Source organism: Staurois parvus, unplaced genomic scaffold, assembly GCF_062004578.1.
Source record: "Staurois parvus isolate SC_StPar_1 unplaced genomic scaffold, SC_StPar_1.0 ptg000081l, whole genome shotgun sequence".
NCBI lineage: Eukaryota > Metazoa > Chordata > Amphibia > Anura > Ranidae > Staurois > Staurois parvus.
Window position 1 is genome coordinate 8,265,895 of NW_028317877.1, and position 27,970 is coordinate 8,293,864.

A 27,970-nucleotide genomic window follows, 5' to 3' on the forward strand; every position below is an offset into this window, starting at 1 on the left:
ATTTCTTCAGCTCTCCTGTGTAAAAGACTAACCTGTATTTTGCTAGCACTTTTGTTTTACTCTCCAAGATAATTTTTTCCTCAATCAAGACCCTTTGCTAGACTGCTGCTAGAGCTGGTCTCTCTGATTGAAGCTGTCTGGCACAGTCGTCTTCAACCTGGCTTTTGGAGGGCCATATCTGGACCCTGCTGGACTGGACATTGCCAGGATAGCCTGGAAGTGCACTGGCTTTTATGTAAGGTGTTTTCCAGATTTCATTCTGGTAAAAAGTTTTTGGGTTTATCCCAGCACTTTCCCTGTTTTTTAAGACTCCCTTTGTGAGTGGGCCAGTCAGTTTGAGCACCAGAAACTGCCTCATGTACATAGATTGCTTGGCCTCTAAAATGACCCATTTCCTGCTTGTTAACGACTGTGGGAGGGAGCACTAATGTGTTCCACTGGGTGGAGAGATGTGTGTGCTGCCTACACTCTTTACCACTATACAGTGTCCAGGAAGCATCTCCTCGCTACTGTTCCTCCTCTGTAAAGAGCCACAGAACTTAGATCTATTCCTGCTGTCTGTCTGCAGTAAATATAATCACCTCCATCCATCTGACTCTCACCCTCCTACTAACTGTCTGGAAGTACCTTAGGCCTGGCCTCATACCCTGAACTGTTTGTTGGTTTATTTCGCGTAGCCACAACACATTGATTTTAGAAGGGGGAGGGAACAGTCCTGCTGTACCATGTACCTTGAGCTCACACTCTACTCTCTGGGGCTCCTTGCATTGCGCCTGCTGATGAGGCTGCATCCTAGAAGCCTGTTGCGATCTGCTCATGGAGTCTATCCCTTCTTGGGAATCTTTCTGAGCGCCTTGAGGTATGGCCATCTCCTCTTCCCTTTGGGCTGAGATTTTTTTCTACAGCCATGCAAGACTTTATGGTCCAAATCACCCAGTTATTTACCAACTCTGACCGCAGAGACCACAAGTGCATTCCCACACCTTCTCCTGTAGATTCTGCATTTGATTTTTCTGTGGCCTTGGCATCTCTGAGTCGCTCCTGTCCTTCCTTGATGAGCTTGTTTCTGAGTAGTACCTGTCCTCTGCCATTACCAAATTTCAAGAGAACATTTCAGCGCATATTGATGTGGTGCATACTATCCTGAAATTAGAGGTTCAGCCTATTACTTTCACCAGTGCTATTCCAAATATTGGGTCCTGTAGAACCCCTAAGACTGCATAGACATTCCTACTTCATCTGCTGTTCCAGCTCTTCCTCTATTGAAATTGAAAAAACCCTGACAAGGTTTGCTTCCCCCAAGCACTTATTAGCCTTGTACCTATTTGAAGAGAACAGCTCCTCTTAGAGCACCCACTATTCTGGTGGAGGATGTACCTTTCTTTAAGGAACCAACCAACAAAAGGTTGGAAGCCCTCTTTAGAGTCAAAGTCCCTTTAAAATAGATCTTACCTGTGCTGCAGTTGACCCTTTGGTTATAGAACATTTTGAGCAAATGGTTGTAGCCTTAAACTACAGTTGTGGCAGGCTGCTGGAAGCTTCCAGTCCCTTCTCCTGCTTGTCTCTCATCCCCATACCTGTCCTGTCCATACATATATGAATTTCACTTTGGTTAAATTGCTAAGCTGATCTGCATGGTTTTCGAGGAACAATCTCCCCTCATATCTATCTTCTGCAGAAGCCTAAAGCCCCGTGCACACAATGAGAATTTTGGACGAATGATTGTTTTTTTTTTTTGTTTTTTTGCATGCTAGTCTCATATCGAAAGTGAAGAGGTTACTAAAGTTGTGAAAATTCTGGTGCGACAGAAAATTTGGAAGGGATGTAATGTATTTGTATTGTATTTTTGGACGAAAACTGTGCTGATTAAATGAAAATCATACGATCTAGTATCGTACGAGAAAAGTTTTTGTGCCTGTCCCTTCAAATAATTTTGGATGAAAGCTCTGTGCTAACGACCAGATTATCGTACGATCGATTCAAATGTGGTATTTATCGTCCGATTTTCTGATTGTGTGTACTAGGCTTAAGGAGCAGACTGTGAAGTTGTTTTCTCGATCAGTAAGAATACATACACTATGTTCCTAAAAGTATTGGGACACGCACATGAACTTTAATGGAATCCCAGTCTTAGTCTGTAGGGTTCAGTATGGAGTTGGCTGACCCTTTGCAGCTATAACAGCTTCAGCTCCTCTGGGAAGGCTGTCCATAAAGTTTAGGAGTGTGTCTATGGGAATGTTTGATAATTTGTCCGGGGGCGCATTTGTGAAGTCAGGCCTCAATCACAGTCTCCGCTCTAATCCATTCCAGTGGTGTTCTATTGGGTTGAGGTCAGGCCAGTCAAGTTCCTGCACCCCAAACTGGCTCATCCATGTCTTTATGGACCTTGCTTTGTGCACTGGTGCGCAGTCATGTTGGAAGAGGAAGGGGCCATGCCCAAAGTGTTGCCACAAAGTTGGGAGCATGAAATTGTCCAAAATGTCTTCATATGCTGACATGTTAAGAGTTCCCTTCACTGTAACTAAGGGGCCAAGCTCAACCCCTGCAAGACAACCCCACACCATAATCCTCCCTCCACCAAACTTCACACTTGGCACAATGCAGTCAGGCAAGTTCCATTCTCCTGGCAACCACCAAACCCAGACACGTCCATGGACCTGAGCGCTGGTTTTGCTTTTCCTTCTTGTGTTATCACGTCCATCGGATTGTCAGACAGAGAAGTGTGGTTCGTCACTCCAGAGAACACGTCTCCACTGCTCTAAAGTCCAGTGGCAGTGTGCTTTACATCACTGCATCCAACCCTTTGCATTGCACTTGGTGATTTAAGGCTTGGATGCAGCTGCTCGGCCATAGAAACCCATTCTATGAAGCTCTCTATGCACTGTTCTTGTGCTAATCTGAAGGCCACACGAAGTTTGGAAGTCTTTAGCTATTGACTCTGCCAACAGTTGTTGATTGTTGCGCACTGTGCGCTGAAGCATGCGCTGACCCCGCTCTGTCATTTTACATGGCTTACCACTTTGTGGTTGAGTTTTTGTTCCCAGTTGCTTCCACTACCACTAACAGTTGACACGAACAGTTGACAGTGGAATATTTAGTAGCAAGGAAATTTCACGTATGGACTTATTGCACAGGTGGCAACCTATCATGGTACTATGCTTGAATTTGCTGAGCTCCTGAGAGCAACCCATTCTTTCACAGATGTTTATAGAAGCAGTCTGCATGCCTAGGTGCTTGATTTTATACACCTGTGGCCATAGAGGTGATTGGAACACCTGAATCCAATGATTTGGAGAGGTGTCCCAATACTTTTGGCAATATAGTGTACTTTGTTCTCCACTCTGCATCATCCAGATCCATCCAAGTTTCGCTCCCTTTGTACGTGCAAGGTCTGGGGATCAAAGTCCGCCAAATTCAGACAAACCTTTCTCAGCATCCCCATTTTCCAGATTGGGGAGACTTCAGTTAATCTTTGCGAACACTTAAACTGCTTGCATTTTAGACACCTGGGTGTGGGAGACGGTATCCAAGAGCTATAAGGTGGAGTTTCACACCTTGCCCAATCCTTGGTTTCTCACCTCCATCTTACCATTCCCAGATTAAAGTAAGCCATCCACGCTATGTTGAAGCAAGAGTACACTCTGTGAGCTCTGCCGGATCAACAGGCTTTTCTGTATAAAGGAATGTATCCTCTCCTGCCCGCAGTTTGGTCTGGACCAGTGTTTGGCTGTCAGTACTGCCCAGTACTACAGTGTGGTTTGCACCCTCTCTATTTTATTTCAGAAATCATTCATTGGTCTCTCAATGCTTGACTAGTCTGTTGTGTAGTTACCCCGTTTTGTTCCCCTGTGATTTTGTGGAATTTGAATCTGGTTTTCTCTGAACTTCAGGATTCACCATTTGAACCAGTCAGAGACATATTCTCTCTTCTCTTATCCCACATGTGGTGTTCCTTGTGACGATTACTTCTGTGAGCCAAGTATCTGAACTGGTGGCCCTATCCTGAGAAGATTCCTTTCTGGTTTTGCATAAGGACATGGTGGTTTTAAGGCCCAGGACTTCTTTTCTGCCTAAGGTAGTTTCTGCCTTTCGTCTAAACCAGGACACCATTCTTCTTTCCCTCTGTCCAGCTCCAGTGCAACCACAGGAAATTTTCACCACTGACTGAATTCTGTTCAGCTGTGAGAGTTTGCCTCTCAGTTACTGCTACTTTAAGACTGATTCTTTTTTTGTCAGTCTGGATGGTGATTCTGCTTTGGCTTCTGGTTGCACCATTTCGATTTGGTTCAGGCAGGCCATCATAAAAGTTTATAGTCTCAAGGATTGGATTCCACTCTTTTCTGTCAAGGCATATTCTACTAGATCTGTAAGTGCTTATTTATTTGACATCAAGCAACTGTTCCTTAGATTTGCAAGGCTGTTTTCCCAGGTGGACGTCGGGGCCTCGGTAAATGTTAACTTTGGGTGTAAAGTCCTTCAGGCAATGCTAAGTTGTAGGCATTCTGTAGTTCTCTGTCGTTTTTTAATTGGGTGTATGGTGTTTGCTATGTTGCCCACTCCACAGCTGAACTGCTTTTGGACATCCTGAAAGAGAGACTTTCTGTGTCCCTCAGTGGATAAGAAAGAAAATAGGATTTTTATACTTTAGGTAAAATCCTTTTCTTGGAATCCATCGAGGGACACAAGTCCTGACCATTTGTGTTTATGATCATTCTTTCAGTACTGCTTTTATACAAAACTGAGGCATACTGGTAACAGGAGGGGTTATAACTGGGGCTGGCTTACACGTTTTTTTTTTTTTTGCCAGTGTCATCCACTCTTCCTGTTGGTGGAAGTATAAACCAGACTTTTTTTCACTTGACGACTTCACGAAAAGGATTTTGAGGTAAGAACAAAAATCCTATGTATCTTTTTACCGTAGGTGGCACCTGGTGTTTGCTTGACATGATTCTAAAGTCTTTTTTGTTTTTAATAACAAACTGGTTTATACTTGCCTCCTCTGTGCAATGGAATTGCACAGAGCGGCCCCGAACCTCCTTTTCTGGGGTCCCCCCGGATGTGCTCTTGGTTCCTCTTCTTTTTTTATATATCCTGTATCATGACAGACAAAGCACATTGTTTCAAGACTGAATATAATCTCTAATTATAACATCACTATAGGAATGTAAATACTTCCACATATTCAGTATGTATACACTGATTACACTGATCAGTCTTAAAGTAGAACTATAGGCACGTTTTCTTTTTTTCATTTTGGAGAGATTTCCCTTCACTTCTTGTCCCATAGCCAAACAGGTTGTTACATATAATACCTGCACATTAACCTCTTCACGCCTAAGGGTAAAACAAATCTAAATACCTAAGCACAATTTTGCAAAGTTGACATGTGTTAGTAAAACCGTACATATCATCACAACTACATTGTACATCCAGGTGAATTATACCTTCTTTTTTTCAGGACAAATTGGGCTTTCATTTGGTGGTATATGGTAATGGATATCTCCTGTTTGTTTTTTTTTTATCAAAGGAAAACTGGCCCAAAATAGTAAAAAATAAATTTTTATTTAGCTGTGTGTTTCTTGTTATTACCATAACCTACCACCAAAGAACAACTCAAAATAAATTCTCCAGCTCTTGACGATCGCAGCGATACCTTATATGTGTATGTTATTTGTTGATTGTACCTGTAGTACAGCCCAGAAACAATAGTGCACATTTTTGTTTGTTGTTTTTTACCTAAAACACACTAACTGACACAGATACCATTTTTTTTTAATCCTGACCTTTTGACCTTGTCCCAAGCACTTACCCTGGCACTGAACTAGATCAAACCTTGATCTAGGTATTTTTTCTTTATTTTATTTTTTATATTTCTTTTTCTTTTTTTTTTTTATACAAACATTTTTTTCCCCCTCTATGCCAGGAGTTAGAGAGATACAATGTATCTCTCTCCTCCGTTCATAGAGAGATAAAGAAACCCAAGGGGGCCGGGCTATACAGTGACTGATCACTGTGATAGCCAGTCAGAGGCTATCACAGCGATCATGTGGCCCAGAATCAGGAGTCCCGGGTCCTGATTGTTAGAACGGGACCCGGTGCTCTCAGTGACACCGTGGTCTTTGTGGTGCGCTCCCAGCAGAAAGATTGGTACGCAAATATGTGGCCCCATGGAAAAAAGACCAGTTCTGTGAGGCCGCATATTTGTGTTACGTCGGCATTAAGGGAATTCCTTGGGGACCCCAAGTTCACCAGAACTAGTGTCCACATTGAAAACTTTCCCCTCTTACTTTTCTGGGGACTACCAAAAAACTGGGTTTTTTTTTTACTTTCACTTTCAGTGATAATGGTAAACAGGACACATATGATGAATCTCCTGAATTGAAAACAATGCCAACTGACCGGTGTTCTAATCCCCCTCCACTCTATCGAAAACTAAAAAAAAAATGTCTTTAGTTATTCTTTAACTTTATGAAAACTAACAGGTAAAGTGAATAACCTTGATTTATCTTGTTACAAAGTCATCTGAAAGTTGAGAGATTTATTAGGCAGCAAGTAACCATGTTGTTGATTAAGTTGATGTGCTGAAAGCAAAAAAAATGGGCATCACAGTGTGTTGTCTATATGGCGGTGTAGCCGCAGACTGATTAGGGTGCCCATGCTGATCCTTGTCCACAGCCAAAAACACCTACAATGGGCACGTAGGCATCAGAACTGAATCACGGATCAATAGAAGAAGGTGACCTGGTCCAATGAATTGCGTTTTCTTTTATATCATGGGAATGGCCAGGTGTGTATGTGTGTGTGTCACTTACCTGGGGAAGAGATGGCCCCAGGATGAAGTATTGAGGAAGTGGCAGTGTGAAGCTTTGGCTGGGAAACCTTGGTCCTGCCATTCATGAGGATGTTACTTGGAAACGTGCCACCTACCTAAACATTGTTACTAACAAAGTACACCCCTTCATGGAAATGGTATTCCCTGATGGCAGTGACCACTTTCAGCTTAATAATGTGCCCTGCCACACTTAAAAAATTGTGCAAGAATGGTTGAAGCACACAATAGTGAGTCTGAGGTGTTGATTTGGCCTCCAAATTCTCCAGATCTCAATCCAGTTGAGCATCTGTGGCATGTGCTGGAAAAACAAGTCTGATCCTTAGAGACCCCTCCTTGCAACTTATAGAACCTAAAGGATCTACTACCGACTGCTTGGTGCCACATACCTTAAAGTTGGCTTACCTTTTTAGCATTTTTATTATGAAAGCATTGCATGTTTTTAATCACATATAGTTAAAGGTTTGCACATTATTTCTTCCAAAACATAAAACTGTATTGCTCATGTGTTTCAGATGCAGATATGAGTGAATCTGGAATGTCACTTAAGAGTAGTGGATCTGCTGCCTCAGTGACATGTGCAAGTGATCGTAAAAGGAGAAGTTTACCAAAGCTTCCAAAAGAGGAAACAAGCTCCCACGTTTCTACAAGTAAGCAAACACATAGGTCAGATGTTGGAGAAAAACAAGATACAGAGTTACAAGAGAAAGAATCACATATTCGTTTAGGTAAGAAAGACAAGCTGTATGTTTCCAATGGAAAAGCTAGAACTAAGCAAGATAAACCTACGGAAAGTTCAATGGACAAAACTGGAACCCTCACAGATTATTCTTCCTTAGGGTTTGATGCTAAGAAAGATGCCTTACTCTCTGCACGGAGGCAAGCAGTATACAAAGCCCACCATGAGCAAACTAAAGATCAGTTGACTTCTACAAAGTTGTTTAACAAGCCACCAGTTATCCAACCAAGTGGATCATCCTCTCCGAATGCCCACAAGCTACAACAACCTGCTGAAACCCCTCAGAAAAAGGCTGGTCAGAAAAGTGAAGTTGTTTCAAACAGTAATAGTGTGAAAAGTGTTGAAACTGATAGAAAAGAAACCTTCAAGCCACTTGTGAGACAAGGCAGTTTTACTATAGATAAGCCTAGCTCAAATGTACCTATAGAACTTATTCCACACATTAATAAACACCCTGTACTATCACCTACATTTCCTTTTACATCTATGAGCAATGTAAGAGAGAGAAGTGACTCTGTAGACACTGACTCCAGCATGGATACTACTCTGCTGCTCAAGGATACAGAAGCAGTCATGGCTTTCCTTGAAGCGAAACTGAGAGATGACAGCAAGATTGATGACGATCCAAAAACACCTAGCTACACCCAAGAAAATTCAATATCCCCTGAATCGGATGTTGATACTGCAAGCACGATTAGTTTTGTTGCTAATGACACCGATAAAAAATGTCCCCAAAAACGAAAAACCCTTAGCAGTCTGCACAAGGATAAAGCCTCAACATCATCCCCTTCTAAAGAATCCCTCACTTCATCAGTATCCATAAACCGAGAAAGAACTGAAAGAAAAAATAAAACTCATGTTAGGGAGGCTGGAAGCAGAAGTGATATTCAAAAAGTTCTTCGAACTAGTGCAAGGAACAGACAACCATCCCTTGACTTGACAGATGATGATCAAACCTCTAGTTTACCTTGTTCTACTGTGTCAGATATTTTATCTTCTGATCAAGAAACATATTCCGGAAGGTCACACTCCAAATCTCAGTTTGCCTCTGTAGATGACAAGTTTACTACAATAAAAACTGCTGCAGCTAATAAGCCAGTTACTCTTCCTAGGCCTCGTCCAACAAGGACTTCACTTTTGCGCAGATCACGCTTAGGTGAAGCTTCAGACACAGAGGTTGGAGATACTGATAGAGCATCAGTTGCCTCAGAAGTATCAACAACAAGTTCAACATCAAAGCAACCTGCTAGTAGGAAACCACTGTCAAGAATAGATTTGCTGGCACAGCCTCGTAGAACAAGGCTTGGTTCTTTATCTGCACGCAGTGACTCAGAAGCAACAATAACAAGAGGTTCTGGATCTTCACGAGCTTCAGAATATGCAATTAAAAGTAGTGCTAAAATGACTCCAACAACCGATGGGAGAAGTTCTCCAAGAGCCAGAGCTAACAGCATTTCTCGCCTTTCAGATACCAAGACAAAAGTGGTTCCATCTGCTCATGGATCCCTTGCTGGTAGGTTTTCATGTTGGTCCATTTTTAATAACACATTTATTATGATCTATGTCTATCTCAAGCATGTTTAAATTCACATACTGATTCATTACTCTTCTGGAAGCCTGTTTGAAATATACACTTTAGTAAAATAATACTTTCTAATGTTACTCTTAAACTTTTTTTTTAATCAAAGTAGCACTGTAAATGTAAAATTACACTTTTTCTGAGAAAAAAGGCCTCCTGAGCATTAGGTAAAAAGTTGTTGCTGATCAGTCCCAGCATTGTAATAAGGACTGGGTAATTGTATGTTATACAGTAAATATTTTATATATTGTGACAGCACTATGGGAGAATGGTTATAAATGACACTCAGTGTTCTCATCTATACGGATTTAGGAGCTGCTACAGAATGTGTGTTTGGTACAGAAGAAACTGGTTGTTCACCCTCCTCTGCGATTAGGAAGTCCTAGTGTGGTTGCAGGAGCCCAGAGGCTTCATATAGACTGATAAAGAGAGATCGAGAGGGATGAAGTCTCTAACCTTGAGTCCATGTTTTGCCAATAGCCAGCACCCTGATTGGCAAGTTTGTACATCCCTTATGAATTTGGTGTTTGTAAAAGTTCAGGGCTCCCTCCTCCCCAATGAGTTCCTGTGGCTGCAAGGAAGCAGCAAACACTAGAGGTGTGTGATGGTCTGCGTGGAAGCAGCTGAAGTGTCTGAGCAGCCTGAGATAACCAGGAGGTTGAAGTTAAGCATTTGTGTTGCTATCGAAGAGTTGCTGCAAATCCTTGCGAGCTCAACCCTCTGATATTTTGAGAAACTTTCTTTTAAATAAAAGGGGGCAAGACAGCCCTAAAATTATTTTTATACATCTATTTAAGACATCGCCCACAAAATAAATAGCCAAAGTCACGTTGCTACAAAACTTGTTTCAGAAACATTAAGGCTGAAGGTTTTTTTTTTTTTTACCTTCATGCATTCTTCGCATAAAGGTAAATAAGCTTCAGTGTGTGGCTCCCCCTTCAGCCCCATTTATACAGTATTTACCAGAGCTCGATCTCGATCCAACGATGTGCACAAGAGCAGCAACTCTCCTGCGCCTCTCCCTCCTCATTTGCTCAGACACAGCAGAAGGAGCCATTGGCTCCTGCTGCTTTCACTCACAACCAGTGAGGAGGGAGCCGGGGGCAGAGCCAAGCTGTGCTATATGTGTCTTATAGACAAAGAGGTGGCTTGGGAATGAGCACACATGAACAAGCTGCTTGCTCTGGGGGTTCTTATTATTTTCAAATTGTGATAGCGGGAGAAGATCCCCTGTGTGCTCTCACAGGGAGAATCTGCAGCTGCTGGAATATTTTGCATGCTCCATCCTAAAAACTGGTGGTACATGTAACATGTTTCAAAATATGAACTTGCAAGATTAATGCAAGATTAAGGACTGGTTCACAATAGGATGCACACATTCCTCCGTGCTCAGTTTTTGACAGGACAGCACATGCAAAAAGTATGGCAGGTGCGACTTTATTAAAAACAGTGCCACATCAAACTGCATAGTACTGAATTACCATGCTGTTTGGTAGCTGAAAATGCGCGCCCTTTTGCTTAGATGCATTTGGGGTTCCATTAACAATTATTGGCACCTGCACGCATCTTGCAAGGGCAGCATGTTCTCCTTGGGTGCGTGTAAATGTCTCTCCTACACCGCAATCTGGTGTAAATGGGCCCTAAAGGTTTTTTCTTAGGCTAAACTGTATTTGTTTTATGCAGGTACCAAGAGTCAAAGCTTTTTCTCCTTGATTGTAGAGCTGTAACCTTGCAGTCTAATGAACTGACATTTCTACTTGCACTGGGGTTGAATTAAATCCCATTCTCCAAAAAACACATTTACAGTGTGTCATTTGATTTTTTTTTCACACTCTAGTTGTAAATATTTAACATATTATATTTTATCTTCTCACACCATTTTAAAAAAGTAGGTAATACCCGATGGAGACGAGTTCCTCCAGAGTATGCATCCACTTCTGAAGACGAATTTGGCTCTAACCGCAACTCTGCTAAACCCACTCGGCTACGTACTTCTTCAGCTGTTAAAATTCAGAAGACACAAGCTGTTGGAAACAGCCCAATTAAAACACCATCAGCAGCTCTCAACATTAGTTCATTCAAACATAAGGCTAAAGAGCAAGAAGATTATATTCGTGACTGGACTGCACATCGTGAGGAAATAGCGAGGTAATGTATTCATTATGGCACATGCATTGCTATATCATTAGATAACTGTAAATGTATATTTTGAATAAAATATAAACTACATACTGATCACAGACACTTGCATAAACAATTACAACTTATTGCACTAAAATAAAAAGAACAAGTGCAGCACTATTCAAAGTATGTCATGAGATAAATTGTAAATGACAAAAATATTATAAAGCGTCTAATCTCAAATGTTCAATTTCAAGAAAACATTACAAGAAATGTGCCATGCAGTCTAAACAAAAACAGTGTGAAACCAAATAATGCAATCCAAAAAGCACCAAGCGAAATGTTCAGCTTGTGCATATATATAATAAGATACATGAATGTTTCACATTAACCCTTACTAATACATTTTCCTGAATCATGTTGGGTTGTTGGACAAAATTTTCTTTCACTATACAGTTGTGGCATAACCTCGTCAGCTGTCCCCTGGGTGTGTTTGTTAACCAGGATGTATGGTGACAGATGTCCTAGGGTATATAAAGAAAAAAATAATAAAAATATTGTACTGTCCTGGAAAAGCGATGAAAAAAAAAAAGACAAAAAACCTTTAAACCCACCGACCACAACAGTTTAATCTCCTTTTTATTAAAAAGGGTTACTGGGGGGGGGGGGGGAGGGGGGGCGTAGCTTGAAACACGATGGAGTTTGGCGTATCAGAGGAGAGCTCAGTGTTCCTTACATCCTTCTATCAGTATCCTGGCAGTTATCCTGCATTTCCTCGCGTAGCCTTGACTCTGGAAAACCCCTGTAACCTATTCAAATGTTTCCAAACCGGACAAATTCCAGCTTAAAGATCGGCATGCCTCGGGGGATGATGGTGGCACCTCTACTTCAGATGCAGAACCTCAAGCGGCAGAGACTGCTAAAATCCTGAATGCGATCTCCGCGTACTAAGCGACTCTTACGTCTAAGATTGAGCAAGTTAAGATAGATCTCTACTACTCAAGACTTTCACAGACTGCAGGACAGCATCACCAAAGCTGAGATCCGTATTGGCGTGCCCTCTACAGCATGCAGCGCCGGATTCAGCAGAATACCCAGAAACAGGACGACATGGAAAATCACCTGAGACGGTGTAACCTTCGCTTTGTGGGCATACCAGATGGTGCTGAGGGAACCGACCTGGTCTCTTTCATTGAAAACCTCCTCATACATGGGAGAGGACCCACCGCATGGCCGCCCGTCCACCACTGCAAGGAGCACCACCACACACTTTTATAGGAAAGCTGCTCAACTACCAAGATTGGGATGCAGTTCTCCGCCTGGCCAGGGAAAAAGATAACATCCCTTTCCAAAATGTCAAAGTGGCAGTCTTCCCTGATTTTCCCATGGAGGTCCAACGTCAGTGGTCCCGATTTGAGGAGGTCAAATGGCGCCTTCGAGTCCACCAACTCAAGTATGCCATGTTGTACCCTGCCAAGCTTCGGGTGGAAGCTGAAGGCTGTGTCCAATTCTTTGAAGATCCTGAATTGGCGTCTACCTGGCTGGATCAATGGTCTGCTGCGGGTGCTGCACCAGCTTGATTCTCCACTGGATGGTGCATCTTTGTGAGTACTTTCATACCCTGTTGTTCAGCCATGATGGTCGCCCTTTTTGCCAGCACCAATAACTGGCCCGCTTCGCCTCTTCTTATCACTTTGTGGCTGCTTCACTCCACCCTGTCCCTCATCAGATCATAGTTTATTTCTACATGGGCATGGAATTTCATTACCTAACTTCTGGGCGATTGGCAGGGTAAATACACGGCCAGTGATGCCAACTGCATGGATCCCCAGCACCTGCTGATTGCCCGTTTTTATATCCCAGCCCTCTATCACCCTATTCAGCTATGGTCATCTTTTTCCACAGATTGCAGTCCCTCATCCTGTGGATACCTTCTTGCATTTTCATACTTGAATATATGAAGACACCTCTCCTCTTTAACTCTCTAAATCCCTGTATTGGAGATCTCTGTACAACACAGTGTAGAATCCAAAGAACAAAGGTATACCGCTGAGGCAAACAATCCAGATCAATCCACAACAGGTGCAGGCTCTGGCTTGCCACCACACACACACACACCATGCAATAGGAAGAAGGGTCAGCCGCACACCGGAGGATAGATGAATATAGTGTGTATTTATTGATCCATAGGACACACAAAACACCAGGATATGAATACAGGACCTGTTAACGCGTATCACGCGATCTCGTGTTTAATCATAACTAGCACGAGATCGTGTGAAACGCATTAACAGGTCCTGTATTCATGTCCTGGTGTTTTGTGTGTCCTATGGATCAATAAATACACAATATATTCATCTATCCTCCGGATTGCGGCTGAACCTTCTTCCTATTGCAACACAATGTAGAATTGTCATGCATCTTGCTCACTAGCCTTTGTCAGGTTGGAGTCAGATTCTGGAATCCACAGTTCCCCTACTGACCCAGCAATCTGTTACCCCTACTTATGTGTTTTGCAATTTAAGTTTTCTGTTTGAGTTAATGGGATGTATGCTTTGACCATGTTGGCGAGGTCGAGAGCTGGGTGGGGGGTGAAGGTTGTAGATCAGGGGTGTCAAACTGATGACCCTCCAGCTGTTGTGGAATTACAAGTCCCATAATGCCTCTGCCTGTGGGAGTTATGCTTGTAACTGTTAGCCTTTCAATGCCTCATGGGACTTGTACTTCAGCAGCAGCTGGAGGGCTGCCAGTTTGACACCTGTGTTGTAGATTGTTTCTTATTGCAATGCACCATTTTCTCATATTGAGTTGCTTTATGGTGGATATATGCCTCTGGTGCTACTAATGCAAAATTGAACATGTATATCATTGATTGGTCTGCCATGCCGGTCTGGTGACTGTTCACCTGTACCTTACATTACTGGTCTAACCCATGGCCCCCCTTAATTCTTGACGTGGAATGTCCGTGGCCTGCTTGACAAAATTAAGCACCAGTACTAGCTTTCCTCAAAGGCCAATAGGCGGACATAATTGTCTTGGTGGAAACCCATATTACAGGCCACTTACCGCTGACTCTAAAACACTCCTGGGTGGGCTGTGCTGGGCATACCATGCTACTCATTCCCCTTACTCACAGGGCATGTCAGTTCTGATACCAAAATTCGTTCCTTTTAAGCTAATAACGGTAAGCACGGACCCAGAGGGCAGATTAGTGTTTTTGCAGGCATGCATATTTGGTCACCCTATTCTTATACTTGCATGCTATATATCCCCCTCTTATAATTCAGTGGTAATTAATGAGGGTCTAGCCTTTATGGCTCAACACCAGCCTCGCCTGCAGTCTGGCTGGGCAATTTCAATATGGTCCTGGATCAGGATGTAGGCTGGTTGAGCCAGACACCTAGTAACTCCCCAGAGGGGCCGCTATATCGGTTACTTAAACACTTTGTTCTAGTGTACTCCTGGTCCTTTAAATACCCCTCCCTCAGGGCCTATTCCTGCTTTTCAGTCACCCACTCTTCTATGTCCCGCATAGATTTCATTTTTTTGTCCCATACCCTACTCCCAACATTGGAGGATGCAGGTTTTGGACTAGAATTCTGTCTGACCATTCCCCATACTGGGTAATTTTGGTTGTGGGCCCTCCTCCAGTTAGGCCCATTTGGCGTTTAAACCCCTTTTGGTTGACGGCTCTGGGAGATATGGAGGAGAAGACCTGGGAATGGCAATACCCCCGAGGAAGTCATGAGTAGACAGTGACGTAACGCGTAGGTACGCGAGTACGCAGTTTCCGTTGCGCGGTGACGCACTTCCGGCGTGCGACGACATCTTGGTATACCCAGGAAGTCCCGCACACATGCAGTATACCCACACATCGGTGAGGAGGGAGAACTGCGAACTATGTGAGTGTTATTCCTTCTTTTGCAATAAACGAGTCATATTTGCACTAATACTACACTTAGAGGGTCTCTTTTTTTTAGCTCACTGGGCGGGTGAGCCACTGTTCCCTAGAGACATCTGGGCTGATTAGGGGCAATAGGAGCCCCATAAGGAGATCTACTGGAGGAAGAAGGCTGCTGGCCCATATGATTTAAGGATCCAGGGTGATCCTGCAAGCGTGTTGACCCCTAGGGGTCACAGGGAGGAGGTGAGGAGGCAATCTAGCCACAAACAGAAGAAGAGTGTTGGCACAATCACATAATTGTTAAACACCATTGCACATTGCATGATTTTATTCCTCACTGATTGGACATTTTTATGATCATTTTGAAGAGTGGACACTTTTTGTTTGCACTTTAGCACTATATGTTTAGCCCCATGTTTGTTAGGGGGTTTTGTTGATACATGGTTTAATATTTAAAATATTAAGTGTATGTGCACGTTTGTTTCCAAGTGAAAGGCACATTTTTAGTTATTGTATTTATTTAGTGTGTGGGCACGATTTGAAGTGAGGGGCACAGATATTTATTTTAGGTCTGACACTATATATGTTTTGCACTATTGGAGTGAAGAGTCACATTGTATGATTTTCATTTTTTATTTTTATTATCTTCTTAGTATTTTGCAGTGAAGAGTCACATTGTATGTATTTATTTGTTATGAGCGATACACTATTTATATATAAATACTTCTTTGTAACTAATGCAACCACCGCCTCGCCTGGAGCTGTGTGGGAAACCTTCATGCTAGAGTGCTATTCACACTTCAGATCTCCTGTCTAAAGTCCTCATCCATACAGGCCCTCCAAAATGCCACTGCACAATAGAGCCAACTGAAAGAATCGTTTGTTAGGGATCCCTGTCCTACTTTGGCTATTACCCTGAAGATGCAGACACGTATCGTGGACCAGTTGCATCTTGAACAAGCCAAGCATCAACTCTTCTTTTGTAAACAACAAATTTTTGAACATGGAGAAATGGCAGGAAAGTTGCTGGCATATCTGGTCCACCATGATCTTAGACCTCCGGTGGTTGTTTCCCTCAGAAGGTGCCCTTATTAATGACCCCTGGCTGGTTGCTGCATAATTTAGAATGTTTTGTTGTAGACTATACACCTCCCAAGTGACGCACTCGGCAGAAGCTACTAAAACCTACCCTCAGTCCATAAAGTTCCCTTAATTGACCCCAGACCAAGTAAACCTCCTTGAGGCTCCACTAACTGTAGATGAGATAGCAACAGCGGCGTCCCAAATGGCCACTGCAAAGGCCCCCAGCTCTGATGAGCTGCTGCTTGAATTTTATGCCACCTATGCCGACTCAATTTTCCCAATCCTGCTTGTACAATATAATGACATCTTCAAAACTGCTGCCTTGCCTTCAACCATGAGGAAAGCTTTGATCATTGTTCTTCCAAAAGGCAAGGACCATTCTCTTCCAGAATCCATTCGTCCAGTTTCTTTATTGCAAGTGGATGTGAAGATTCTGGCCAAAATTATGGCCTCCCGTTTGAGCAGAGTGAACTAGTAATAGGATGACTTGATTTAGACAGGTTTCACACCTGGCAAAAACAGTCATTAACATCAGACGATTGTTTATGAACATTCAGGCATTGCATGATGGGGTCGGCACCAGAGTGGCAATGGCACTGGACGCCGCCAAAGCATTTTATTTGTTAGGATAGAGGTACTTACAGAAGTGTTTAAGATGTTTCGTCTTATGGGCTCCGACCCTGTTAAACTGATCTTTGCCCTCTATACCACACTGTTAACACCTTCTGCAACCAAATTGGCCTTTCAAACCAAAACCGAGTGGGACCTGGGGGAAATAGAGGATGCTGACTGGGAGGTAATTCTAGACAATTATAAAGAAGTATCCCTAAGGGTCTCTGATCCCTTAACTCAATTTTACTGCACAAGGCTTACCTGACTCCATTTCGGGTATCCTGCTACAAGCCTTCTCACAGTCTATTATGTCCCCATGCATGACGCAAACAGATATCTTTTATCATCTTGTGGTCATACCCTATTGTACAAACTTACTGGGTTAAGGTTGTTCGCGTCTTACATGATCACATGGGCTCCCCTTTATCTCTTGATCCCAAACCCTGTCTGTTAGGTCTTCTCCCAGACCCGGACACAGATAAAATTAAATATTCCTTTAATATTATGTTCCTTCATGAAACATTATTTATGGCCTGCAAGATTATTGCCAAAAATTAGAGTCCGGCAACCCCCACCACACTTGAGTCTTGGGTACATGAGGTGAACCTTACTCTTCCCTATAAAGAACCTATTTACACCCACATAGGCTGTCCTGCTAAATGTAATAAGGTGTGGGAAAGATGGTTAGCAATACCTGCCACTTGCATTTGAGATGCCTCCCTTCATTAGGTCTGTAAACCCATATTCGATTGCTGGACTTGATCATTTATCTGTCTGTTGTATGGCTATGCATGGATACTTGTTCAAAGTAACTACCACCTGTAATTGTTCCCCATTTACATGCTTTAGTCAGTCTGTTATTAAGCTCAATATTATTATTATTACATCGAGTTTATATAGTGCCAAAGGGTTTGCTCAGCGCTGTACAATAGAGGGGGGGGACAATACATGAAACAGTACAGCAACAACAAACAGCACACGAGGGGTTAGAGGGCCCTACTCTTTCGAGCTTACAATCTAGGAGGGAGGGGGTAGTGGTACAGGAGGAAGTGTCTGTGGGGGATGGAGTGGTAGGAGGAATGAAGGAGAACGGCTGTTAGGTGAAGGTGGGGTAGGCTTCCCTGAAGAGGTGAGTTTTCAGGGAGCGCCTGAAGGTGAGGAGGGAAGGTGAGAGTCTGATGGATTGGGGTAGTGAGTTCCAGAGGATGGGGGAGGACCTGGAGAAGTCTTGCAGTCGTGCCTGGGAGGAGGAGACCAGGGAGCAAGATAGGAGGTCCTGTTAGGAGCGAAGGGTACGGGTAGGGTGGTACTTGGGAATCAGGTTGGTGAGGTAGTTAGGGGCAGTGTTGTGAATGGCTTTGTAGGTCAGAGTTAGTAGTTTGAATTTGATGCGTTGGGCAATCGGGAGCCAGTGGAGGGATAGGCAGAGGGGGGTGGCAGAGGTGGAGCGGTTGGTGAGGTGGATGAGTCTAGCCGCTGAGTTCAGGATGGTCTGAAGCAGGGAGAGCCTGCACTGGGGTAGGCCGGTGAGAAGGGAGTTGCAGTAGTCCAGGTGTGAGATAATAAGGGAGTGTACGAGTAGTTTAGTGGTGTCTGGGGTAAGGAAGGAGCGTATCTTGGCGATGTTGCGGAGGTGGAGCCTGCATGTGTTTGTAAGTGATCTAACATGAGGTTGGAAGGAAAGGTTTTTAGTCCAGAATAACGCCAAGGACTTTGGCTTGCCGGGCGGGATTGATGGTGGTGTTGTTGGTAGTGATGGATAGGATAGGGGGCGTGGGCAAGGGGAAAAACGAGGTGCTCGGTTTTGGAGAGGTTAAGCTTGAGGAAATGGAGCGACATCCAGTCTGAGATGTCGTTTAGGAGGTGAGTGATGCGAGCAGAGAATGTGGGGGTGAGGTGAGGGGTGGAGAGGTAAATATGAGTGTCATCAGCATAGATATGGCTTGCATGTTGCTTCTGTTTGGTTACATATGCTAAATGTTTACATTGCAACTCCTTTTAATAAAGTTGTTTTTTGAACAAGAAAAAGGGTTATGATGAAAAGTTAGAGAAGAGATTACTAAAAATTGAAAGTATGGGGAGAGGGATCTTGATTAATGGTAGTAATAATAAGGACTCTCATAATGGGAATAGAGAATTTTTATTTTGTGTGGTTCTGGATTACAATGTCCAATACAATAAAAAAAACTGAAAAATAGTAAGTAAGCACTAAGGGGTATTAACAGCTTGCCGACCAGCCACTGTATAAAAACGGCCACAGGGCAGCACCCCTGCGCAAAATCACGTTTTAAAATGTCATTTTGCAAAACAGGTACAAGGCGCGCGTGCGCCCTACCGCGGCCGCGGGTGTCAATCACCGGGTCCTGGCCGGTCATTACCCGCGATTATCCTGGTGATTACCGGCAATCACTGACAAGGAGCAGGGCTGCAGTGTTTACACTGCAGCTCTGCTCCCTGTCAGTTCCCAACACACTGATCCTGAGAGCAGAGTTTAGCTCTCGGGATCAGTGTGTTCCTGTAAAGTACACACACCCCGCCCACTAGTAAAACACTCCCCTCACACAGTTATCCCTTTGATTGCCTAAAAATGTTAACCCCTTCCTCCCCAGTGCCATTAGTACAGTGTCAGTGGTTTTTTTTTTGCACTGATCACTGTATTGGTGTCACTGGGGATGTCAGCTACCCTAAGTCTGTTCTCCCCAGTGTCAGAATGTCCGCCATAAGTCACTTCAAGTCAAGTGTTTAAGATTGTGATTTTAGTGACCGTAATAAATATTAGAAGTTAGAACTATTGTGTGGCTTTTGCTCTCTTCTATGGACAGCATGACACAGGGGAGTGTCTTGGGATTAACCTTTTACTGTAATTTGTGCTATTGCATCTGATCATTGCTGTGGAAGTTGTTAACCCTTTTATTCATCAACCACTATTAGACCTATGACATAAGGAGTCTATGTTCAAGGTGAGCACTTTGATTGGCACGTGGTAGAGTTGGGAGAGCACCTATTTTGAGCACAGAGTGTTTAAGAAGGCCGTGTTTTAGCAGAGAGAAAGTATAGTAAGATCACTGTGTGGACTGTTGTTATATACAGTTATATGCAAGATCTGAACATTTGGTGTTTTTTGGATTGCACTATTTTGTTTCAAACTGTGGTTTTGTTTGGGTCGCACGGCACATTTTTTGTAATGTTTTTCTTTCATTTTAGATTTGACGGTTTTAATATTTTTGTCATTTACACTTTTGATGGTGCAGAGAATGCAGCGTTTCTCTCTCTTTAAAATGCAACTGAATACATGCAGTTTTCCCATGGCACTGGCCATAGTGTGCAAGTATGTCCAGCATTTTGGCACACTTGCCTTCCAAAGCACCCTCCTCCAGTGATGCAACACCTCTGCTCTCTTTTTCAGCCAATGCCACAGCTGACATCTTATCCTGGTCTTCTTTCATGTCTGGAATCGTCAGCCCTGTTCATAGGCTGACCTGGGTTGACTTCTGTGCATGTGCATGGGAGTTAAATTGTCCTGGCACCCACAGCAAACCAAGGTTATACAATGAGCTGACTATGCAATGCTCAGTGTACAATTTGAAAATACTTGATGGCATGCAGATGCCCTGGGTTAAAGGCTTAAAAGCTTTTGAGGACATGCATCTGAGTGCTTTCCCTGAAAACCCTACTCTACTCTGAGTCCTCAGTTTTTTCTCTGGTGTCCTAAGGTGATGGACCTAGTCTCCCTTGTATTTAGTTAAAATATTTTAATGTTTTATCATTAGATTCTTGAACTCACCTCTTTCACTGTCTTCTAATATCAAAATAGCAGCAATGCATTTGCATTACCACAACTTCTGTAAACCCTTTGGAGCTGTATCCAGGTCCCGGATCCCATGCCATGGGGATAGCCAGTAATGTTGATTTGGGCACTGGATCCTGCATGGGCTCCCACCTTGGCACAACACATAATCAGCCCCAGGTAGCTATACAGATTCAAGGCCATGGTCCTTCACTATGGAACCCAGACCCTGGAGACCCCTTCTGGGTATACCCACCATAACGGGTGAAGCCTGGACTTTATATACAATGCAGCGTCTTAGTCAGGGAAGACAGGGTCCCCTGTATCTCTAACCTTGACTGTAAAACTGGGGCTATGTTTGAAATATATTCACTTTACAGTGTAAACTTTTCAAACTTCGCACCAAAATTAAACCACTTAGAGCTCAGTATCAGGTGGATGATCAAATGTGACATCATACCACAGGTTGCACACTTTACTATTACGTCCGCCTAGAGCCCTTATAAGGTACTTAGGCAATCATCCCTCCCTTTCACAACCAGGATTCGTTACAAGACGGTCTACATCCAGGTTGCTGCATACTTTTTCCGGACAGACTTACCCTATATTCTGCACCCTACATCATGAGTACCCCAGAGGGAATACCCTCACTCAACTATGGCAGAAAGCAGGTGAAAATGAATCACAGCTAAAACTTAGATGAACATTTGCTCTTTGGAAGGCCTGCACAACACTCAAACTCATTTCATATATTTTGCAAGCTAAACTCAATATAATTATATCTGCAGACGTCTGTGTATCAACCTTAAACTGAGGAAGTGTCAAGTTTGAGCCACATGATGAGTTTTTGGTGAAATAAAGTAATTTGTTGTTCATTAAATAAAATTACTTTGATCTATCTAGTCACACTACAATATAAATCTCAACGGGCACCTCTGCCATTCAAACCACTGATGGGCTTTTTACTTTTTTCTCTTACTATGTTCATGTAGTTAATTCTGCATTCTTGGTCGTAAACAAACATCTCACTATAGTGGTTAAAGATGTTCCTTAATTCAAGGGTTCTACACATAGAAACTTTAAAAAGCTTCTGAAAGCTCTCTACTCTGGCAGGTCCAGCCCTGCAAGCAGTTCTCACTGCAATATCAGTACATCAGGCTGCAGCTAACTGGACTAGTAGAGTGAAACTCCAATAGAATCCTGTATTCCAGGACCATGCTTTAATGGAACAGTTACAAAAATTGCCTTTGCTCTGCTTTGCTCTTTTGTGTTGGATGCCCTAGAAAATGTCTTGAGGCACATTTTCAGATGGCTCTGATCTCCATACACATGTGCAGAATCTTAGGGCCCAAAGTCTAGACAGCTGAAGCACCTCAGATGTATTTACTTTCAAGGCAGTCATCCTTTGGGGGAGACACTTGACCAATTCATCATCAACATTACAGAAGGGACGGTTTTACTTCTACACAGTGGAAGATTACAACCCCCCTCCCCTCCTCCTTAGGAGCCTCTAGACCCTCAGAATGCAGATCACCTAACCACTATACCCAGGCTTCAAATATAAAACCTAAGTTCAGTTCTTCAATTAGGAGCAAAATTTGGCCCACTAAGCCTACCAAGTCTTCCTCAAAGCCCTCTTCCCAATGAAGGGGTACTCTCAGTCCCGACTGTGTGTGTGTGTGTGTGTGGGGGGGGGGGGGGGGGTGGCATCTCTTACAGTTTGTCTCTCTCTGGGTCACAGATGTCCAAGATCTGCGAGTTCAATCGATGATTTCATAGGGGTACACAATAGCGTTCAAAACTCTATATGAGATTGGGCTCAAGGACAGCCAGCGCTTTCTGCTCTTTGCAAAGGTAGTCTGCCATCCAGTTTGATGCATTTTGGTCTATCCTCTGCCACCAGAGTATCCACAAAGGTTCTAGCACCTCTTCTTGCCCTTTTCAGAACTCCAGGAATCCACATCATAGGTTATCTACACAACCATTTCCTGAAGGACTCATCTCCCTTACAGCTGTATGGAAACAGATTCAGATGCTCCGGGCCTTTGGTTGGGTGATCAATTTCCCAAAATCTGCTCTCCTGCCTCTTTGCCTGGAATACATGGGTCTGATCCTGGACACTTCCAAAGCAAAGTTTTGACTTCCAGAAAAGAGTCCACGGGTCCTTCCTCCCTGTGTGTTCTTGCTCTTGTCCTTGGTACTGCTTTCTCACAAAACCAAGTCATGCTGGGTAGAGTTGGCATACATGGGCCTGCTTTTTTCTGCTTGCCAATGTCCTAAACTATTGTAGGCGGCATAATTACCCAACTGTTTCTGAATTCCTGTGCCCCTCAAAAGACTCCATGAAAAAGATTTTTCTAAGTTTGTAAAGTTGTAACATTTAGTACATCTGTATTGTCTTTCTACAGTATGATATGAAAGGCTCTAAAGTCACGTTTTAGTCAGATTCTAACATCTCAGAAGCACCTGCTGTAAGTTTACATTGGCGGGGTGGCAGACTGCCAAGATTTTTTATTTTTCTACATTAGGGATGGTTCATGCCACCATTTTGCAATCCAGATGCATTTCTGCATGCAAGATTTTGATGCATTCCAGTACGTTCTTTTTTTTTTTTTTTTGTCAAGTTTCCCATTTTGATTTTTTTGCTTTAAGGTGTTCCAGTGCATTTTTGATGCGTTTGGCCACCTTCCAGATACATTCCATGCAGGAAAAAATGCAGCATGCTCTACTTTTGTTGACTTCACTGGAACACACTTCACTGGTGTGAACTGTGCCATTGGAATCCATGTTAACTACTGTCCATGGGTTTTGGATACAGATTAAACACACTGGACTGCATGTGGAGTGAACTGGCCCTTCACTATAATGAAAAAAGCTGAGATTTCCATGTGAACTTTAAAGATAGATTTCTCCATAATACTTATAGCTACAGTGCTCAGCATAAATGAGTACACCCCTTTTGGAAAGTAAGATTTTAATTAATATCTCAATGAACATAAGAGCAATTTCCAAAATGTTGACAAAACTGAGTTGTATTGAACATTTGTTTAGCTCATTACATGAAATTAAGGCTAATAATATAACTTAGATTGCAAATTCTTCAGTTTTGCTCAAATTAGTTGATGCAAAAATGAATACACCCCAGAACAAAAACTACTACATCTAGTATTTTGTATGAACTCCATGATTTGTAAGGACTGCTCCAAGTCTTCTAGGCATGGAATGAACAAGTTGGCGACGTATTGCAACATCTACCTTTTTCCATTCTTCAAGAACAACCTCTTTTAGAGCTGAATGGAGAGTGATGCTCAATTTGTCTCTTCAGAATTCTCTTCAGAATTTCCCATAGATGTTGATTGGGTTCAGATCAGGAGTCATACTTGGCCACTGAATCACTTTCATCCTGTTCTTCTTCAGAGATGCACCAGTGGCCTTAGATGTGTGTTTTGGATCATTGTGATATTGGAAAAGTGCACGACCACCAAGGGTACGGAGTGATGATAGCATCTTCTCTTTCAATACAGAGCAGTACATCTGTGAATTCATGATACCATCAATGAAATGCTACTCCCCAACCCCAGCAGCAATTATGCAGCCCCACAGAAGGACACTGCCACCACCATGTTTCACTGTAAGCACCATGCATTATTCTTTGAACTCCTCACCTTTTTGACACCATACAGTTTTGAAACCAACAGTTCCAAAAACATTTATCTGGGTCTCATCACTCCAGAGTACAGAGTCCCAGTAATCTTCTTCTTTTTCAGCATGTGCTCTGGCAAATTCTAGTTGTGCTTTTTTGTGCATGGGCTTTGGGACAGGCTTCCTTTATGGACGACACCCATGCATGCCATTCCTCTGCAGTGTACGCCGTATTGTGTCACGGGAAACAATCACGCCAGTTTGGCTTTCTATTCTTTAGCTAACTGCAGTGAACTTGCATGGCGATTTTCTTCAACCCTTCTCATCAGAAGATGCTCCTGTTGAGGTATTAACTTCTGTGGAAGGCCTGCACATCTCTGTGAAATGGTTGCAGTTCCATCTTTGTTAAATTTTTGGATCACCTTTGCTACACTGATGACTAAGTGCTGGTTCACATATGTGCAGTGCAGATTGAAGCTCAGGTTTCACAGCTAATTGATACAGTAGTTGCTCAGTGGTTCATGTCAGGTTTACATCAGGTTCAGGACAGGATTAGCTCGGGAGCTTATCCTGTTCACACACATGTGGTTTAGAAGCAGTTCCCATAGACGTCAATAGCCTGTAATCCGCACCTGAAGCTGAAGGCACTGCTTAGAAATCATACATGACTCTTTTTCAAACCGCACTGAATCTGTGCTGCCAGTGTCCTGGACATATGTGAATAGGCACCATAAGATATTTTTTCACATGTCATGCGGATTGGAGTCGGCACTGATAAGTAAAGCTTTGCTGGTCTTCTTGTAGCCGTCACCTTTGTTATATAAAGACATTTTCTTTCTCAGGCCATGTGACATTTCTCTTCCATGTAGTGCCAATTGCTGACAGCATGGAATGGAAAGGGTTTTCTTTGTTTGCAGGTAAAAAAATGTGCATTTATTAATTTTGTCCAAAGGATCCTGGAAAGTGAGCGATCAGATTTACTTAATACTGACTATATACGAGCAAGCAGATATACTGACAGGAAGCTTCAGTGAACTACCACAGCGCTCAGGCCATCGGGACTTGTAGACACTTATTCACAGGAGCCCCGCACAGCCACTGTTTTCAAAACTGACAGTACGGGGAAACTAGTCCCCATACTATCTGTCAGAGGGAGGGGAGTGTGGCTGCGGCTATGGTAACATGTTACATGTTCAACCCTAAAACCGGGTGGAACATGCAACATGTTCCAAAGGTGAACTTATCCTTTAAGTAATGCCCTTTTATAATCAACTGTCTTCTGGACACCTGTTTAATGAATAGTTAGACTCACCTGTAGTTGAATTCTTTTTTTTTTTTTATTGAAGAAGCGCAAAATGTTACAAAAGGAATGCAAGTTGAATTCTTGTTAATTAGGATTTTGTTGTCTAAAATTTAGCTTTGCTCAAAGACTTTCATTGGGGTTTATTCATTTTTGCAACATGGTCTTGAATTAATTTGTTAGAAAAAATACTTTTTTGTGTGTGCAAATGATCAAATCTTGTTTGCAATCAATGGCCCACATTTGTGGGAGTATTTTGCAGTATAGTGTCTCATAGAAAATGTTGATTCTGAAAGGAAAGTAAAGGTTTTCTGACAAATCTGTTGGGGTGTACTCATTTATGCTGAGTACTGTATATTACTTTTACTGCTTGTTGGGTACTAAATGACAGTATCTCTTTAAAGCTTAAGTGCACTTCATACAAAAACAATCAGTGTCTATCTGTAAATGGTAGTAAACTTTTACAAATTCTGTTTGCAGGATCAGCCAAGATTTGGCTCTCATTGCTCGGGAAATTAATGATGTTGCTGGGGAAATAGATTCAGTTACTTCATCTGGCACAGCACCTAGTACCACAGTAAGCACTGCAGCCACCACTCCTGGTTCTGCAATAGACACTCGGGAAGAGGTAGGGAGTCTACATGAAGATGTACAGGTTCTTCTATTTCATTATTCTTTTTCTGTTTAATCCATTTTAGAGATTTAATTTGATCATGCTTTACTGATTTATTTTATCATACATTTATTACTGTAAAATAATAAAGTGATCTAGCTTGAATTACTAAAAAAAATAAGCGATGGCTGTAATTCTGTTTGGTAACTAGCAAACTAGTGCTTTGTTTACCTGGTGATTACCTAGGATTATGCTTGTGTTTATTGGCTCTGCTTCTAACAATTACATTCTAAACAACCCTAAATAAAATCACCATATCACCAAACCATATGTTATAAAATATGATACAAAGTGAGCGCTTTTCAAGTAAGCAGCTGTACACTCAAGGCAACCAAACAGAATCCTTAATCAAAATAACAATAAATAGTGCAGCGCTGATATTAATAGGAAGTTAAGTGAGATATTCTGAATACACAATGAGTAATAAAATAGATAAATAAAAATTAGTATGCCAAATTCATATGAAAGGTGACAAATAATCATGTGTAGCAAATATAAGAGGATATATATAAATATATATGTATATATATGTGCAAAACATCCGTAGGGATGGTTGGGTAATGAGAAAATGTCCCCACAGCTGCAGACCAATGCTTGTGCCTTATATGAATAGGAGAAATGCGCACTCACCGGACGTGCACTATTAATGTGCAGTATATATAATATCCTGGTGTCATCAGGTAGTCATCTGGGTCAGCGGATGAAAAGCCCCCTCTCAGGATGGTTGGGGTCCAGGGATTAAGATATTGATGCTCCAGAGGTCCCCTTTAGGGATGGATGGGTGCTGCTCTCAGATGACAGGAGGCAGATTTAGCCATTATATAACATCTTTAAATAAAACCAGGTTTCATTACAAGAATATTGCTTTTTTTGACAGAAGTGTAAAGTTAAAAATAAAATAAAAAAATTTAACTGTTTGCCTGTGATGTCACCATGCATTGCACATTTACACGAACTTTAACAGTTCAAGTAACTGAACACAACTAAACATTTCAACAGCTACAAGCAAAGGCACTGTCACGGCTTAATAAACCAATACTCAAGGGCAATGGTTATTTCTACAATAAGAATCAGTTTACTGTCAGTTGATTATTTCAACAGTTCTAATTCTCAGATACTTTCAAAGAAAACATGCACAGTCTACAATGCTATTAGTGTGTGGATTATAACAGTCACCACTTTTTAATCAACTCCTCTCTCTCAGCATCGACAATAGAGATGAATATCACACAATAAGACATTCCGTAGGGGCAGGACCCCAACGTAAGGATGATGTATACAACGCACTGGACAAGCATTGTACAGAGCAGCATTATACTGAGGTTTATGTGGTGTCCTGTCAATGCACCACAGGACACCACCAGACACCTAAGCAAATAGGCAGAGAAGGCACCTGCACAGTGCTCCTCTATGGCGGGCACCTAGGCATGTCCCTACTCTGCCTAATTATAAATCCTGCCCTGCAGGTAAGTTTAGGAAGTGCTGTCAATAGCAGTAAACACTAGTCACTGTTATTGACAGCATTCATAGCATTAAAAATATGCATCTAATTGACAGTTCCTGATCTATTTTTCTTTTTCATTAGTGTGATATTTACCTCCTATTGTCAAATTTTTCAATGCGAAGAGAGAGAGGACCCCAGAGAGTGTTTAATTGCACTGATTTGTGGTGAAATAAAAGACTCACAGCTTCATTCCTTGC

General features: G+C 42.4%; 1 protein-coding gene across 4 annotated transcripts in view; it reads left to right on the forward strand.

The window, feature by feature from the left end:
- The window catches only part of CEP170 (centrosomal protein 170), a 158,151-nt gene that overhangs the window by 93,609 nt on the left and 36,572 nt on the right, over positions 1-27,970 (forward strand). The window contains exons 11-13 of one of the 4 annotated variants that reach the window (XM_089669775.1): positions 7,345-9,081; positions 11,037-11,295; positions 26,077-26,251. In XM_089669775.1, coding sequence (XP_089525901.1) covers positions 7,345-9,081; positions 11,037-11,295; positions 26,077-26,251 — 2,171 coding nt within the window. The remainder of the gene's footprint in view (positions 1-7,344; positions 9,082-11,036; positions 11,296-26,076; positions 26,252-27,970) is intronic. The other 3 variants (XM_089669778.1, XM_089669776.1, XM_089669779.1) reach the window with 3 other exon arrangements.